This window comes from Pagrus pagrus, assembly GCF_965226575.1.
Source record: "Pagrus pagrus genome assembly, chromosome: 12".
Classification (NCBI taxonomy): Eukaryota; Metazoa; Chordata; class Actinopteri; order Spariformes; family Sparidae; genus Pagrus; species Pagrus pagrus.
This window is the reverse complement of record NC_140196.1, coordinates 20,417,839-20,435,115: the sequence shown is the minus strand read 5'-3', so window position 1 is coordinate 20,435,115 and position 17,277 is coordinate 20,417,839. Positions and strand designations below refer to the sequence as shown.

The 17,277-nt window shown below is 40.2% G+C and overlaps 2 protein-coding genes and 1 long non-coding RNA gene across 3 annotated transcripts; 2 read left to right on the top strand and 1 right to left on the bottom strand.

Annotated features, from left to right (window-relative positions):
• Nucleotides 1-757: 757 nt before the first annotated feature.
• LOC311266534 lies at nt 758-2,831 on the bottom strand. The gene is made up of 2 exons (XR_014623722.1): nt 2,406-2,831; nt 758-1,140 (listed from the first exon to the last, which is right to left on the bottom strand). It is a non-coding gene; the product is annotated as an uncharacterized lncRNA (long non-coding RNA).
• An 8-nt stretch (nt 2,832-2,839) lies between these two features.
• On the top strand, nt 2,840-7,638 carry LOC311266533 (uncharacterized protein CXorf38 homolog). Its single transcript, XM_084368948.1, has 6 exons — nt 2,840-3,102; nt 4,675-4,809; nt 5,743-5,865; nt 6,727-6,876; nt 7,030-7,257; nt 7,354-7,638. The coding sequence occupies exons 1-6, from the start codon at nt 2,899-2,901 to the stop codon at nt 7,462-7,464; spliced, it is 951 nt and encodes a 316-aa protein (XP_084225074.1). The 5' UTR covers nt 2,840-2,898; the 3' UTR covers nt 7,465-7,638.
• Nucleotides 7,639-11,861: 4,223 nt separating this feature from the next.
• Nucleotides 11,862-15,388, top strand: LOC311266542 (SH2 domain-containing protein 1A-like). The gene is made up of 4 exons (XM_084368959.1): nt 11,862-12,025; nt 14,570-14,630; nt 14,711-14,855; nt 15,138-15,388. The coding sequence occupies exons 1-4, from the start codon at nt 11,874-11,876 to the stop codon at nt 15,179-15,181; spliced, it is 402 nt and encodes a 133-aa protein (XP_084225085.1). The 5' UTR covers nt 11,862-11,873; the 3' UTR covers nt 15,182-15,388.
• The last annotated feature ends 1,889 nt before the right edge of the window (nt 15,389-17,277 follow it).

Sequence of the window (17,277 nt, the reverse complement as noted above, 5' to 3'; positions counted from 1 at the left end):
GTTTATTTATTGCAGTCTGGACCAAAGTGGTGGTCCAACTGTTAGCCAGGAAAACATTACCGTCAGTAATCTGGCTACAAAAGGAATAGATATTTGTATGATTACAATTCATTTTAAATGGGCAGCTCCGTCACAAAGCTGTTTTTCTTTTGATTCTGTAAGGGGCACAGCTGGATAAGGTTTTATTTTTCTTGTGAGCACCTCCTGTGCTTCCACTCATCACCTGCTCTCTCTCTCTGCCTGCCTCCTCCTGGGTCTGCTGGCTAGACGCTCGGAGCGGCCTCCACAGCTGCGGCGGACTGGGGTGCTCGCAAGATAAGTCAGCGTCTCATAAAGACGACTGTCGGTGTCGAGTTGCAGAATGTGGCGCTGTAGTCCTGGGAAAAAATAATATTGGATTGTGGTGTACTGAGTTTGTTGCAAATTGCATTTAAGAGCATTTTTCTTGTGATTTCCTGTTTCAATAATTGTCGCTTTGTATAATAAATGCGCAAATTCTCCTGGTGTGCCGTCTGTTTGCTCGCATTGAAGAGCTCTACCAAGAGGGAAAATAGCACTATTCTTGAAGGGTACTGTACCACCTGATACCAAAACCTGACATTTACCGTTGATGTTGTAGAAGTTGTAAATAGCTGAGGAATGATTGTGCAGCGGGACTGCTGCGGGGTAAGGAAATAACTTGATGTTGTTGTTGGTTTGGACAGTTTTCTGCAGCAATGAGAAAAATACACCGCCAAACACATCAGACCCAGAAATGGATGGTGCATTGTCAATAGCTTTTTTAGTGTATTTTCTTTCAACAATTTCTGCAAGTTCCCACTGCTCAGGCTTGAAATAGGTGGCGGTTAGTGTAGCCTCCCTCCTCCTGCAAGCCCCGAGTCTCAGTTGATACATGGAATATGTCAGAAACTCCAGCTCCTCCCTGATGAACACCTCCAGCAGCAGCCTCAGGGACGTCAGCGCATGCAGCTGCTGGCCCGGCTCTTCTGGGTTTTCCTCCCCTCGTCTTCACAGCAGACAGCAGATGTAGCAGCTTGGTGATGCCACCTCTCATAAGGGGCTGCCTCAGGGTGGCACGATGCACCAACTCCAGCGGGTTATGAAATCAGATATGATGAACACAGGTGTCGATGATCTCACCTGCGCAGACCCCAGCAGATAGCAGCTTCTTAAAATTAAAGTAGTATAGTATAAGTCAGTAAGTATAATTTGGTTTTTATAATCTTCGAAACGTTGATTGAAAGCAGCTCAAAGCTTTATTTTTACTCAACATTAGATCAAATGACTGTGTAATGAAGGGTGTCGCCAGAGTGACAGGCTCATTTTCTGAATTTTCACCAACTCTGTGGTCCCCAACGTCTGTAAACGGATATCTAAATGTAAAATCCTTTAATAAAGGTTGAAAGGTATCGTTCAGTTCATCCTAAAATAAAATAAAACTAACAATCTGAAACCATCTGCATGCCTACATATCATTAGAGTTAGAAAATAAAGCGAGAAAATAAATAATATAAACTTCCTATTTTCAGTCATGAAGTCCTCGGCCAGCCTTTAATAGTCTGCACATATATCAACAGATGTATATAATGTAGTGGATTTAAAGGTCCTGCGCGGAGGATTTAGGGGCACCTAGCTGTGAGGCTGCAGATTGCAGAGAACTGAGTTCCTTCTAGAAGATTCACTTCTAGATTTAAAAGTTAAAAAGTCAATTTTTTTAATTTGAATCAACGTTAACTTTGGCGTACTACGACTTTTTCTTATCAGCACTTCTCACTTGCCAGTACTCTTTTCTTCCCTCTCCATATCACGCCAGGAAGCACAGCAAAACCCACCGATGAGCTGCGGGCTTCCTTGTGGCACCTATGTTAACCATTTGGGCAGTTCCGACAGAACGCTCTGCGCCCGGCGCGCAACTTGGTGGCCGACTCGCTTCCTGCAGCGATCCATTCAGTGTCTGTTGTATTTCCTTCATCCGGTAAGAAAACACACTGATAATGTACAATAAATCGTGTCAGTGCTGGTTGTGGTCCTTTTAACTTCATTGTTGGAAAGGAAGCAACATCCTGCTTATCCAGGAACACATAAAAGGCCATATGTTAGGAATTCATTAGGTTATTATAAAGATCAGCCTGATCAGAAAAGAGCAGAGGAGAAGACCTGACCAGCGAGGAGAAATACACTATAGATTCCCCTAAATCCTACACAGTGGACCTTTAAAAAGGACCAGATTAGGAGTCCTGGGGGCCGATATATTTGCCTTTACGTCGGCCCCCAGAATCCGTAACTGTGCCCCTGTATCGCTCTAACACACTCACAGTCTCAGCTCTACGAGCACAAAGAAAACTCAGAAAAATGCATGAATCAGCTCCTGCAGTTTCCTGAGAATAAAAGGTGGAGGGTCAAACCTGACGGCCGTCCTGAGAAGTTGGTACACCGCACGCAGGAGTTGCTTTGCTGCTTGGAGCTGCACCCTCGCTCTCCGGGTCAAACATGCCCTGACACCACTCCTGGACAGGCAGGTGCAGGTCAGCAGGCCTCAGCCTGAGGCCCACAGGCTTCTTATGGACACACAGCAGCCAGCAAGCCAAGCTGTTTCAAACAATCTGAGACTAGTCTGAAGTCGTGGATACATCCCACCGGAGCCAGGTGTAACCACAGCAATTTACAGTAGTGTCTCGCGGCTCTGCAGGCTGTGAGGTGGTTTATTTAAAGCTTTCTGCCGCCATCAGCACACCTGCCTCGTCCTGACACCGGCAGCGAGCAGCGCCATTGTAAAGCAGACAGCGCCATCTGGTGGCCGCTGTGTCGTCAGCACAGAGAGGGCGGGGCCTGGCGGGAGCGCTTTGTCTGGACCTGCTGGCTCTTTGTTGTGTTTCCCAGCGGGAAGTAAAAGCCGACATGGGCCTGGAGGAGCTGGGAGCTCGTCTCAACGACAGAGGGTATACAAACTGGCTGAAGGCAGGCCGGTGTCTGGCCTCCCTGAGGGACGGTCTGCACCCCTTCACCGACCAACGCATGAGAGCTTTCCACAGAGAGCTGCTCAATGGAAACACCCAGCTGAAGAAACCCTGCCAGACTTCATGCAGGCCGAGCGGGACTAAGGTCAGATCAGATCAGCCTGCCACTTCTGTTCAGTCTGAGTGAAACTGATGTTTCTGTGGCACTAAACTAACCTCCTGTCGCATCACACTGGGGCTGACAGAGGGACTGTGATACTTATTTCTAGTTTACCAGCAGTACAGAAGTTTTCAGAGCACTCGCGAAAGTGAAAGTACTTTGAAAGATACTCCACTAGTAAAAGTAGTGCTGCACTGAAAACCTCACTTAAAGGGGCACTATGTAGTTTCAAACTTAAGTTTTAATATTTACAATATTAATGAGGTAATAATGCAAACCTCAGAACACTGTTAGAAGCTAGGAAGGTGGCAGGGTCCGCCACCTATAAACAAAGTAACACAGTATGAAGTTGTGTTGTCCTTTAAGGTCAGTTTGTTTATTCAGTCGTGAAAACAAGGAGAGTTTAGAGAGATTAGAGTTTGTATTTAGGCGCAAAACTTCTGATTAAGATTTCCTCTGCAAAACTACCTTTCATCTGTGAAAAGTAGAACTTATTCTGCAGTTTTTATATGATGTTTTGGGGTGAGCTCATTTTAACTACTTGAGAGACAAATCTATTAAATCTATAGCAATCCATACTATTATATCACTACTATACATTTTCAAATGAATGAAGAGGGTTTTTAAACACTTAAAGGTACAATACATGGCTCCACACTAAGTTTTTACACTGGATGCACTGGTGCATCCAACTTTTTCATTTAGGTGAGCTAGTACATGATGTAGGTGCACACAATAATAATACATTTAAGTTAATTTATGTAAATGATTGTAACAGGAATAAATGTATTGTCTTCATTTGAACTACAACACACACAAAAGGATATTACAATAATAATTATATATATATATATATATATATATATATATATATATATATATATATATATATATATATATATATATAATAACCTCAATTGTTTACGAAATAAAGTTACAACGTACTGATGTTTAAAGTGCTATTAAATAAATCAACCTCAAATGCTACGGGGGCATTTTAAAAAGGATTCATTGATAGAAAATTTTACAAAAAATGTGTTAATTGGCTAATATTTGTTCAGAGGCAGCTGTCGACTGCTAAAATTATCAACAGAATGTCAAGAAATTAGAGCTTTGATGTTATGTTTAAGTTAGCATGCTAACCAGCTAACCCCAGCCCCAAGCTCACAGTCTGGACTGTTAGCTGAGCGGCTAACTGAGCTAGCAGCAACAGTTAGCAAGTTAGTTAGTTTCTTGAGAGATATGCTCCCCCTATTTGTTTGCTATATGAATTTGAGAGTTGGCAGATTCATTCACATTGCACCTTTAATCTGTCAGTTTATCACAACACATTAACAATAAGAATCACCAGATTTGTGGTTTTCAGGGGACAGAAAGGGTTTGAAACATCCTAATCTGAAAAGTGTGATTACCTTGAATTTATACTTAGTAGTACTGTACTGTAAACGTACTGCAACTGTATTATAGGTGACCTTCAGTCACTATATTTCCCATCTATTCTCACTATAAACTGTAACTTATGTTTGTTTGTGTGTGTGTGTGTGTGTGTGTGAGCAGCTTTCCCATCCATGCAGGACGTGCTCTGAGTGGCAGGCGGTGATTCTGAGACACCACAATCAGCCTAACGTCACAGTTTACTGGGACAACTGTTCCCCTCCCAAATGGAGAACAGACCACTGGGAACTGGCGAAGGTAGTCCACGCACACACTCACCTAACTTTCATCTGCCATGGGGAGCGTTTAGTATCATCAGGCCTTCACCTCATTATGAATGATACATGAGAACTGAAAAAACAGACAAACACTGGCCTTTATCTTCTTTATTTTCTCTTAATTGTCTTCTGTTGACCAATTAGTTGATTAATAGATAAATTGTTTTTGCATATTTATAGTCACAACAACCAACGAACACACTGATTCAGGTTGGTGGGAAACTGTGCAGTCAGCGCAACAATGCCACAATTAAAAACGTGTCAGTTATTGAAATTGAAATTAGACCGATATGCAGTTTTTTGGGCTGATGCCAATACCGATAATGGGGAGTAAAAAATTCCAATATTGATTTGTCGGCCGATATACGCACAGTTTTTGTACAGTGAAAACTCAACTGTGGTTTTCAAATACTTATGATACAAATTTGTAATAGTGGCAGGATATTTTACAGTTAATGTTCTCAGTAAACTTCACTCTAAGCATAATAAATATAAATCACCTGAAGCATCGTTTCATGCACTGTGCTCTTCAAAAACCCAAAAGTTTTCATATAGGCCGATATCAACAACATATTCACCAATACGGATGTAGCTGTGATAGGCCGATATCAGCTGATAATACTGGCCAACCTGTGTATCGGTCAGACTCTAATACAGATATTGGATAAATGGTTGAAACATCCATCTTCTATCAATCCAGGTGATAGCAGTAAGACAATTTCTGGATCAGTGTGTTTAAAAAAAATACTGTAACAGTATCCATGTTTTATATTGCTGATGGTGTTAAATGGCATTTATTTTAATATACCAGTTTAATATTGAACAACACATAAACGGCATGCGGTGTGTGTGTGTGTGTGTGCGTGTGTGTGTGTGCGTGTGTGTGTGTGTGTGTGTGTGTGTGTGTGTGTAGGCCTACATGCCACGGGGTCAGGGGAAAAAGACGGCTGCAGACAAATGCGATGCCTCTGCTCTGCTCAACCTGATCAACTTCTGTGATCGTTTCAAGTCTGTGGACCTAAAATGCGTGAGAGAGGTAAGAGATGTTCATGTTGTTCTAATTTGGGCCTGCCAGGCTACTTCTGGTCAGTCAGTCTGTTGTGAAGTATATCCTTCACAGGAGACCAGGGAAATGCTTTTAATGTGTAATGGAACATGAATAAGTACATCAGACAAATATTAAAAACTGTATTAGATTGAACTGAATCGTCCCATATTTAATATGTATCATCATTGAATCGTATCAAAGACCATGAATCTCGATGCGTATCAGATCATCTTATGAGGGAGCGATGCTGACCCCTAGTGTGAGCGTGTGCATGGTTCTGTTTTATAAATCTCCCTACAGAAAAATTCACAGTTGATACGTGCGCCTCATTCAATGTCTGGGAGTTAAACTATTATCTCTATGTGAATTAAAATGATATGACCTTTTGTATAAACCTTTTTAAGCAATTTTAAAGGTTTATGAAGATCAGTTGCAACTTTACAATAAACAATTGCTTAATAAATGGTTTGTCAACAGTCAAATAACTATAAAAACTATACACTTACCATTTATTAATGATGGTTCATGAAGTGTTACCTATAGCAAAAATATTTAAAAAGACTTTACAAACTGCTTCAGAAAGAAAAGGATGAACACTAGTAGACACTGATGCACAAAAAGTAAATAAATAATAAATAAATAAGACTTTATACAGTTAAACAAACAAAAGGTGAAAGTAATGCTGCATATAAGATCGATTTTCTCACCTTTTTTCTACTTTTACTGTTGAAATCCAAAACAAAGAGAAGGTAGAATGGTTAAGAGGGGGGTCTCACGGTTGCTGGATGTTTGACGATGTTCTGTAATGTGTGTGTGTGTGTGTGTGTGTGTGTGTGTGTGTGGTTCCAGGTGATCCGTTACAGGAATGAGTTGATGCATTCTAGTGAGTTCCATGTGACAGATGAATGGATGAGGCACTACCAGACCGCTCTGAGAAACCTTTTGCGGCAGTTCAGCCAGGTACCACAGATGGCAACAGTTGGCCAGCAGATAGAGGAGGTGAGCGTGTGTGTGTGTGTGTGTGTGTGTGTGTGTGTGTGTGTGTGTGTGTGTGTGTGTGTGTTTGTCCAGAGTGTTGAAGCTCTTCAGTCCCGGCTGCATCAGTGTTGTTTTGCGTCACAGTTTGTGTGCATGTGCATTGTGTTTGTACAGATGCTGACCGTCGACTTGTCGATATGTGTCTCCGGTTTGGACCAAAGGGATTCTGCTCTCTGTGATGGATTAGTGTGTGACACCGTCAGCCAATTGCAGATCAGCGCCGGCGCAGTAAGCCAATGGGAGGCTGAGTTGCTACAAGAGAGGCTGCAGGAATTACTGCATGCTGCCACTGACGATGATGATGATGATGATGATGATGATGATGATGATACAAAGACACAGGTGAGAAGAAGAAATACAGATGTTTGGGTGCACTTCGACATAACACACACAAAGAAAATTGTTCCATGACTTCAGCTGACTGGGTCTCTTCCTCAGGACACTGAGCAGTTGAGGAGTCTGGGTGGTTTCCTGCGGGCCAACACAGATCTGGCTGCGAGGTTTTCTGCAGAGCTCCAAGCCATCAACTCACTGCAGGCCAGAGATTAAGAGAGAAGGACGAGGTGACAGAAAGAATGGGGAGCTACCTGTGCACTACGTCTTATTGTTTACTATAAAAATGTGCCAAAGTCACAGTTTAAGCAGATCAAGTCAGATATTTTTATTTGCATGTATATATAGTATTTTATTGAAGATGTAAATTAAAACATCTGAGGAAATCCATCGACTTGCTTCTGATTGACTGATTTATAGATCCTTATTTTAGTTGTTGTGTAAAGATGCACCCAGGTGCTTAAACAGCCACAGACTCGTCTGAACAAGGTGAGCATTATTTTGTCCCTACAGCCACTGGCCTTAGAAATAACTCTGGGATATTGTTGTGTCGCTAAAACAAATGACCTTTTATAAAGACACCTTCAACCTTGATTTCTATGCTATACCTTCTTAAGTGTAACTTTAACACACCTTACACAGGCTACTAACAGGCGGATGCATTCATGTGCAGGCAGAAATGTGAAGGTACTTTTTTTTACTTTGTATCCTCTGTATAGCTTCATCTATTACAATGCACCGTATTTCATAAGGGGATTATATATAAAATATGAATCTGTAGTGTAACTCGTGACCATTGGTATTAACAGCAGCAGAGTAAAATGTCCACTATTCCCTCTGAATTGTTGTGGGATCCAAGTTAAGTAGCATAAAAAGGAGATATTCAAGTGAAGCGGCTCAAAATGGAGGCTCTTCAGGAGTTTGCTGCAGAAAGTCACAGGAATTGGTCAAAATGTGTTGTAGGTTTTTTTTCCCTTAGGAAACGGCTGGTGCCATTCATCGACGAGCAAACTGGACTATTCCACAAGAACCTGCTCAATAATGCGACTCAAATCTGTGTGCCAAGAAATGCTATCTCCAAAACTGGACAGAGGGCTTTGAAAAGTTACACAAGCCAGAAACACGTGTCTCAGCTGCAGCCGAGTGTCAAGTGAAGTTTTCTCGGAAAGAGTCAAATAAAAGTGGGCTTCAAAGTTTATTTTTACGTTAAAGAAGTATGGTCTTTACAGGGGAAGGAAAAATGAGCAGAGAAAATTGAATAAGTGCTGTGGAGTGCATTTGTCTTTTGGGAGCACCTGGGGTTTTCCATCAATGCACAGCTGGTTGTTACAGTTAAAGGGGCTCTATGTAACAGTTTATATGAATTTAAATATATCAATCACTTTGTTTTTTAGTTGTTCAATGCTGCTGGACTGTGGGTTTCTTTGTAGAGGACTCTGGTCAGATTTTCCAAGACAGTCCGAAGAATGTGATGCCTCGTATCAGTGCCTCTTCCTGCTCTGATAACAGAGCAGGAAGAGGCACTGAGGCACTTTCCAATCAGAAACAAAAGAAAAGCAAATGTCCCATACAAGTCCAATTCTTCTTTCCTTCTTTAGTATTTTCCCCAGTGTTTGACCTTTAATCTATCCCATTCTAACGGCCATTTTGTTGTCTAGCAGTTGATATTTTTGTCAAAGTTTAGCTTCAGTGTTTGTAGCCAGCAGGGAGGCCTGTGACATGGGCGGCACGGTTGGGCCCAGCAGAGTGGTGTAGTAATGAGTCCTAATAGCCGGAAATCATATAATTCTTTTGCACTTCCGGTTCCCTGGTCTCAAAGTCAGTGAGTCTTTTGATTTGTTTTTTTGATTAAATATCTTAAATAAGGTCTGTGGTTACCACAGGCTTAAGTATTTACACTGAGAGATGGAAAGACATTTAAAGGCCCAGTTCACATTTATCTTTTTGCAAGTTTATCTATTTACTGGATTGTTTCCAGACCTTTTCACCTTCTTTCAGCACAGAGAGAGGTCCTTAATGAAAACTGCAGAGCGCACTAAAACCTCTGCGTGGCTTTTATCAGTAGAAGGTGCACACACAGCTCCAACATCACAAACCAACTTCATGTATTTTGCCTCTTTTACTTCTCTGTAGTATCACATCTATAACTCAAAGCCTTGATGAAGCATTAAGGAATCATACTCTTACTCTTGGCACATAATGTGGCCATGTATTTGCAATTTCACAAACAGTTTAATGTGCGTATGTATTGTGCTCTTTAACCGTAGGAGGGCATGGCTTATCAAACGGTAATGTTAGCAAAGAAGTTGTTGAAAGCTAACATCAGCCAATGAGTCATCAAAAATGTTTTTTACCTTCAAATATGGCCAAATGTGGCTCCAGATTTTCAATATCTATCATCTTTTACGTCGCCGATCAATTGAGAAGCTATAAAATCACAACAGTTTGTCAGATTACCTTCTTTTATACGACTTGCAACCTGGAACACAGCAGCATAACATTATCCCAGCATTTAAGCTTCCCACCCTGAGCGTGACCCTACTGTGTCAGTAAGGTCTATTAAGGGAACTTAGGATGTTATCACCATTTTGTATCTTTACAATACAATTCAATAGACGCTTGCTTTTGGCCCCCGGCCCACCATGAAGTTTTAGTTTTGGCCCTCAAAGGCAAAAAGCCTGGGCAAATGTTTATATTGATTTATATTGATTCTGAATCCTTGAAAGGCTTTCCGTTCCCTCCGGCAGTGCCTGTTCTCCTGTCTATGGTCAGAATTAAATTCACTTAGCTGTTGTGCTTAACACACAATACACAAGTCTTGTCACTGTATATTTATCTTTAAATACAAATCTGAAATGTTACACTCTCAGTGTTTTTCAATTTTCAAGTGCTGCCTGAGAGCTGCTACAACAGACACATGTCACACCCTGCCAACAACATTTATGCACAGTAAGGGCAAATGTCCGACAGGAAGTAGATTAAATAATGTTTCTTCATTCTGTATCTGTCGTCACTGTATGATGTTGCTCAACTGCTACTTAAAGGTGCTCACTGTCAATACAGGCACTAGACCTATACTGAGTGTGTGAGTAGAATTTATGAATGTAAACTGTAAACTTTATTTATTCATTTATATGTCAAGAGGTTGGATAGACACTGTTATGGTGATCGTAGAGGATGTTTGACTGTAATGTTGGGTCACTGAATGCAAATCTCACTTAAAGTCAATTGAGAGACAGATCTCTCAGCCTACAACAGACAGACACAGAGACCCTTCACTGGTGACCATGTGCTCTAAGGTCTGCTTCACCAGAGTCAATGTGCAAAATACTTGTCTGCTCTGATCCTGAGAGCTCAGAGATTACTTTCAAACTTTTTGGATTAGAAAGAGGATTTATCTTCACTCCTGTATGTCAACCACAGAACTGACTGTAGTGATGACTGCTGACTGGAGCTGGAGGGGAAATGTAGGCTACTTTACTTCATGAGGGGAAAAGAACAGAGGGTACCAGAGTCTCTGGTGAGGAGGCTGCTGAATCCACCGAGAGTTGTCCTGAATTTAACCGCACAGGCACACACATACCCTCAGTGTGTGCCAGCTAGCTAACCGTCACCAGCCAGCAAGTTCATTTTTTAGTTTAGCTTAGGCTAATGCTAACATTAGCTACCGCTGAGGAAAACAAAATCAGGACATCCCTACAATTATCTCATTAGACAGTTTTAACGGTGTCACAAATGCAAATTTCGAATTAAATGAAGGTAGATAGGGGGAAAAAAGATGGTAACTTGTCTCTGGCAATACATTTTAAACTAAAAATACAACATTAGACAAAAACAATGTGACTAATATCAGTGAAATTATATGTTTGTTCATGAAAACAAAGAGAGTTTGTTAATTTCATTTGTTTAGGCATAAAAAAAATATCTTTCTCAGCTGATTAAAATTTCTCCCCCAGAACTACGTAGTGCACCTTTAAGTATTTTCTCGAGTAAATGTTCTTAAATGTTCAGTCTGGTGACAGTATCCAGTTAAACCACAGCTTATATGTCTTTGTTTTTGTAAGCGTGCTGTTGGGTTAGCTGGTGGTAAATGTGGGGACTTTTTTGCATTCATGCTCATTGTCCTCTGTGTTGTGAGTTTGTCATATACTACGTTCATACAGCTGATGAGCCCAAATGTACGCCGATTTGTAGAGAAGGTTGTGGAAATACAATTGCTCTTGAAATATGTCAGTTGCAGCTGAGTTAATTTGGTGGAACAAAACAACATTTCATGTTTACACACACACGAGATCAGAAGGCAAAATGGTGGAGCGGGTCAGAGAGCAGGACTAAGGGAGCATTAGTTATTTTATGAGGGTATTCTTCTGTTTTGTGACTTGCAAAAGGAACCATATTAAAAATGCACCATGTCAACAAACACAAAAACAAAAATATACTTTCACTTTCCGACAGATAAAAGCCATCTTTCAGTGCACAACATGTGAGCTGCAGCTGCATGACAGAAAAGTGTGAAAACCATAAAAGCTTTTCCTGCCTGATATACTTTCGCACACTCTGCTGCCACAACCTGCTGCACCCTCGGTCACTCTGCACACAAGATGGGCGCCTGCCTCTGAGGCAACATGGAGAGTGAGGGGATGTTGATCCGGTCTATTTACTATGGGAGAATTGGAAGCGAGGCCACAGAGACGCTGCTGGAGAGGTTTGGACATGAGGGCAGCTTTCTGCTGAGGGACAGCGAGACTGTGCAGGGGGCCTACTGCCTGTGTGTGAGGTGAGCTGTGAGTGGTGAGGTGGTGCAAACTGGACCAGAAGTGACATTTTTCATGTACTTCTTTTGCGCCTTTGTGCATGTTTGTTGCCAGTCTTCTTTTAAGTGGTGGTGAAGTGAGACTTAAGCCTAACCGCCGAGTTAAGCTGAGAAACCTAGCTAAAGGTGCTAATGTGGGGCTTTTACATGGTATTTCCTCTAAGTCTGTACATCATAGCAACATTTTTTAATAGAAATTTGTATTTGAATTGTAATTGTATTAATAATGGGTATTTTTGTGATTTTCAGTGAATTACAGGCAATGAAAAAGGCTCAAAAACGAGTTGGGATTAATCCACCTTACGTTTCAACAGACTGTAATATAGTTTAATTTCATAACTGTATTGTTTGTGTATAAATGGTGAAACAATACTTTTGTTTTTTACAACCTTAAACTCCTCCCTACTAATATTTTAAGTAAAAAGTAAAACATTTGTACATTTGTACATTTTTATGGGCACCTGTGTCATTTTCTTGTATTTTGGGTTCCTTACAGAGTTTGTGAAAGTTACATAGTGAGAGGTCAGATCAAAAGCTGAGTTTGTGCTGACAAAATGACACAATACATGTGGTGTACAGACAGCTTAGAAGGTGTTCAACAAAGGTAAACAACAAAGTATAGAGGGTCAGAAACCATTTGAACAGAAGAGTGAAAGAGAATGAGTATTGAGTGTGAGTATAATTAGACCGATCTGAAACAAGACAGCAGCCGTCTAATTTTTATCTTAATGTATTTGAAGGCATCTCTTTTACAGTAAACATGTTGCGGTTGACAAATTGTACGACAGTAAACCTCAACGTGTCAACATGAGTAAAAAGACCAAACCTTAAAAATAAAACCAAGCAGAAATAACAGGAAATCCAAATCTACTGTATTTTCCATTTTAGTTCAGCAGAAAGCTAAAACATGCACCATAAATACTGACAGTGATGGAAGGTCCTTTACTGGAGTCAAGGTAGCAGTACCACACAGAAAACCTACACACATAGTCTCGCATTTAAAATCAGCAAATTGTATTTAAAGTATTTAAGTACTCAATAAGCAAAATAACTCAATTTAAAGTTTATGATGTACATATTGTTGTAATTTTGTTCCTGATTCATCACCGTCTTTACGCTGCATCTAGAACAATACATGTTTTAAAGGGGCTCTGTGGAAGTTCTGCATTGTGCTGGAGACCGGATCATTAGTTCATGTTATTGGACTTCGATATTGAAAGTATATAAAGTCACATCCTTTGGACTGTCGTAGAAAATCTGACAGATAGATGATAGAAATCCGAGGTCAAGCAGCTTTAAACAACTTAAACAAATTGCCCACGGCAAAGTAGGAAACAGAGAGAGGCGGGGAAGGTCTCATTTTCGTGTGACGTTACGATCTGCTCACATATGGACATTAAAAAAAGTGATTAATACATGTTAATTACTACAAATTGTTACATAGCCCCTTATAAAAACTAGCAACATGTTTGACATTTAAATCTTTATCTAAAAAAGTAGAAATGTAGTAAAAAGTACAATATTTCTCTCTAAAATGAAGTGGAGAAGTATAAAGTAGCATAATTCGGACATTTTCAAGTGAAGTGCTGTAACTAAATACATTTACTCAAGTACTGTACTTAAGTACAATTGTGAAGTATTTGTACTTTACTTGAGTATTTTCATTACATACATGTAAATAAATTTACATTTACATTTACATTTAGGGCATTTAGCAGACGCTTTTGTCCAAAGCGACTTACAATAAGTACATTTGTCACAAGAAAGAAACCACAACATATCACGCTATGCGGGGTCGAGGTGAAGTCTGCACAAGTGAGTCTTGAGTCTTTTGCGAAAGATGGCGAGTGACTCTGCTGTCCTGACAATGGTCGGGAGTTTGTTCCACCACTGAGGTGCCAGAACATAGAAGAGTCGGGATTTCGCTGGGCGGTCTTTGTTTGCTCTTAGCGATGACTTTTGGGTACTTTATATACTGTATATACTTTATATACAGTACTGCACATATGTATGTAAGTACTGTAAGTAAATATACATACAAATTACATTCCACTGCTGTGTACTGCAGACTACTCTGACAATATAACAAACATAACTGCAAAAATATTCAAAGAGTCATCCTGTAGTTTAGATTGTAAGAATTACAGTCATCTGCCAGAAAAGTCTTTCCTATTTACAAACTAGTTGCAATTTCTTTTTCAATTTTGGAAACACATTGACATTACTAATTCACATATATATATTTTTGAAGAATATACAGAATAATGTATAACAAAAGCATGTGAAAACTAAGAAAAAAGTGAGATTGATTGCCCTGTAAAAAAGATTAGTGAGGACTAAATGAGGTCTGGTTTCACCCCGATTGTGTCAAACAGAAAGCCGAAATCAGTTTCAATTTTCTCTTTCCAATTTAGTCATCACGTTGGAACATGTGCGTACGCTTGCGCCATTTCCGACTGACTCATTCCCAGCAAATCAATCAAATTTCTCAACTTTTGTGTTTTGCAGGAAAGCTCCGTTTGTGCACACCTACAGGCTCGTGCACTCTGCTGACGGCTGGTGTCTGCAGGTGGGTGATCGTCTCTAGACTCACTCACACACACACATACACAAGGATGTTATTTATGGTTTCCTGTGTGTGATCAACAGGTTTCAGGAGTCAGACTGCACAATTGTGGGACTCTGGAAACACTGATAGAGAGCTACAGAAGGGTTGCGGCCTCTCATGTCAGTATACCCCCACTCACAGATCCACTGGACAAAACACGGCTACAACACATGAGCCTGGGACAAGGTATGACACACACACACACACACACACACACACACACACACAGTACTTTCCTTTGTCAAGTTGGCTGTACGGAATGTGAAAATAATTATCCTGGAAAGGACGATAAAATCTATCTATCTATCTAAAACATCCTGAAATATTCCCCATGGCAAAATCTAGTCCACACACTCACACATAGGTCAGAAACACACACAGTGCTCAGTGTGTGTTTTGATTGTTGTGGTGCATTAATGAGTCACTTTCCAGCTGCTCACTCAACTTTAACACTGGTGTCGTCCACAGAGTTTGTCTACATGGAAACATGCGGCAGCAGCTCTGTCTGTTGAGGCCAGGCCTTCAGCCTGCGAGACCAGCGCCATTGATCAGGTGGACAGAGAAGATCAGAAACGCAGACTGTGGTTATTACTCGACATGATTATAAAAAAGATCTACAATTCCAAGATTTATTTAACCATGTACTCTGCAGACTTTGAAATGTTTTTTGAAATGTTTTTTTTTTTTCATTTGGTGTCCAAGTTAGTGTGGGAACTCACAAAATAAATTCTGTGCAAATACACCAAACACTATCTCTTGCTGTGGTTTCATTTCGACAAACCTGTCACCTACATATGCAGTCTGTCACGTATGTGTTTGTGTGTGTGTGAGAGGCTGCGTTCACCTGTTCGGTCGTCTGTGGTGCTTTGTGTCACAAAACTGATATCTGACCTCCTTGTGGTCATGTATTATATTAGTTTTATCACACACAGATGGAGCCGATGTGTTTTTCTACTTTATATCAGCTTGGGGAAGTCACACTACAGTCACACACTCATACAGTAATCAGTGTGATCAGTCTGATGTTTGTGGTTTGCCTGCCATCTTTTATCTTATCCGAAGTCACAGCACAGGAAACGGAAAACAAAAAGGCACATGAGAAAACCTATTGTGGGCACACTCATTTCACCACGTGAATTTATTTATTCATTTTTGCAACACGAAGCTCTTTTCAGCTGCTGGCAGTACCCAACCTACAAGCTGGCTGTCAAGCCTGACAACAAGCTCGTCTTTTACTGATCTCAACCTGGTATCAAATGGGAATAAATAAAATAAAACTTCACTTTAGGCGTAAGCAGTGTGATGGTTAATCTGTCAAACTGAAACACAGCGTTTCTTCTTTCGTGGCACTTCCTCTTAACCGCCAAAATGTGAACATAAACATTTACTAAAGAGCTAAAGTTAGCAGTTTGTGGTTTCCCTGATGATATGCTGCCCCCCTTTTGGTGTATGTGTATGAATTTGACAGATGGAATATTTTTACATTTTGCACCTTTAGCGGCATTATATTTAGCTGATCTGGTTTAGTGCATGCTTACTCACCAACATAGCTTACTGTGCCTTCGTTTAGTTATAACTGTGCTTTTCCTGCTTTGACAATTCAAAACATCTTCTGTGAAAAAGGGTCTATAAGCACTCACATCACATTGATCCTCTGATGGTGTGGTCACTTTGGGTCTGCCTGATCGTGCTTTGGATACAACTGATCCAGTTTCTGTAAAGCCCCCTCAGAAACCTTTAGTGTAGTCATGATATGACGCTGAGAAAGCCCCTCTTTGTTTGAAATAACAATGTGACCACTGACATTTAAAGGCACAGCCATCTTGATACTGGCAGCAAGTGAACAAGCCTCTGATGATGAGTGTCATCTTAATTCACGCTTCAATGGAAGAGGTACAATTCAAGACAAATTACTTTGGTAACTTTGGTTTATGTACAAATATTAAAGATTAAAAAAAACAAAACATTAAAGACTTTTGGACTTCACTGTATTCATAGAGCACTTCTAAGAAAACAGTCTATATACTGTACATTTGCTAAAATCTCTTCTGTAGTACAGACCCAGTCTGATTACTACATGTCCAGTGAGATGGAAAAAACAGTAGGAACTGAAGTTTGATCACTTCATTTCATTAAGATTTTTCTTAGCTCTGAGTGTAAACCTTTTCAGGAATAATTCAGCATTTTAGAATATAATATAAGATGAGATGATTGATTCCACTGTCATATCTGTAACTTACATATAAGGCTACAACCAGCTACCGTCTTCAAGTGTGCTTATTGACCACAATCTATGAATGATGCCTGGATAAATTATTTATTTTTAAAATGAGCAGGTGATTTATCACTCAACTTTATTTCACATGCAAAAATGTATAAATATTTTATAGAAGCACTAGATCATATATAGATCTACATTTCAAGACTTCAAGCTAACTAGTTAGCTCAGGCAGCGCAAGTGTGTTTCATCAAAACGGCAACAAACATGTCCTTGTTTCAATAAACAACCGAAAACAAAACATGATTTAGCAGAGCAAAATTATCATACATCCGCAGCGTGTTTTGCTGCGATCATTTTACATGTGCATAAATGTATTAAAGGTGCAAT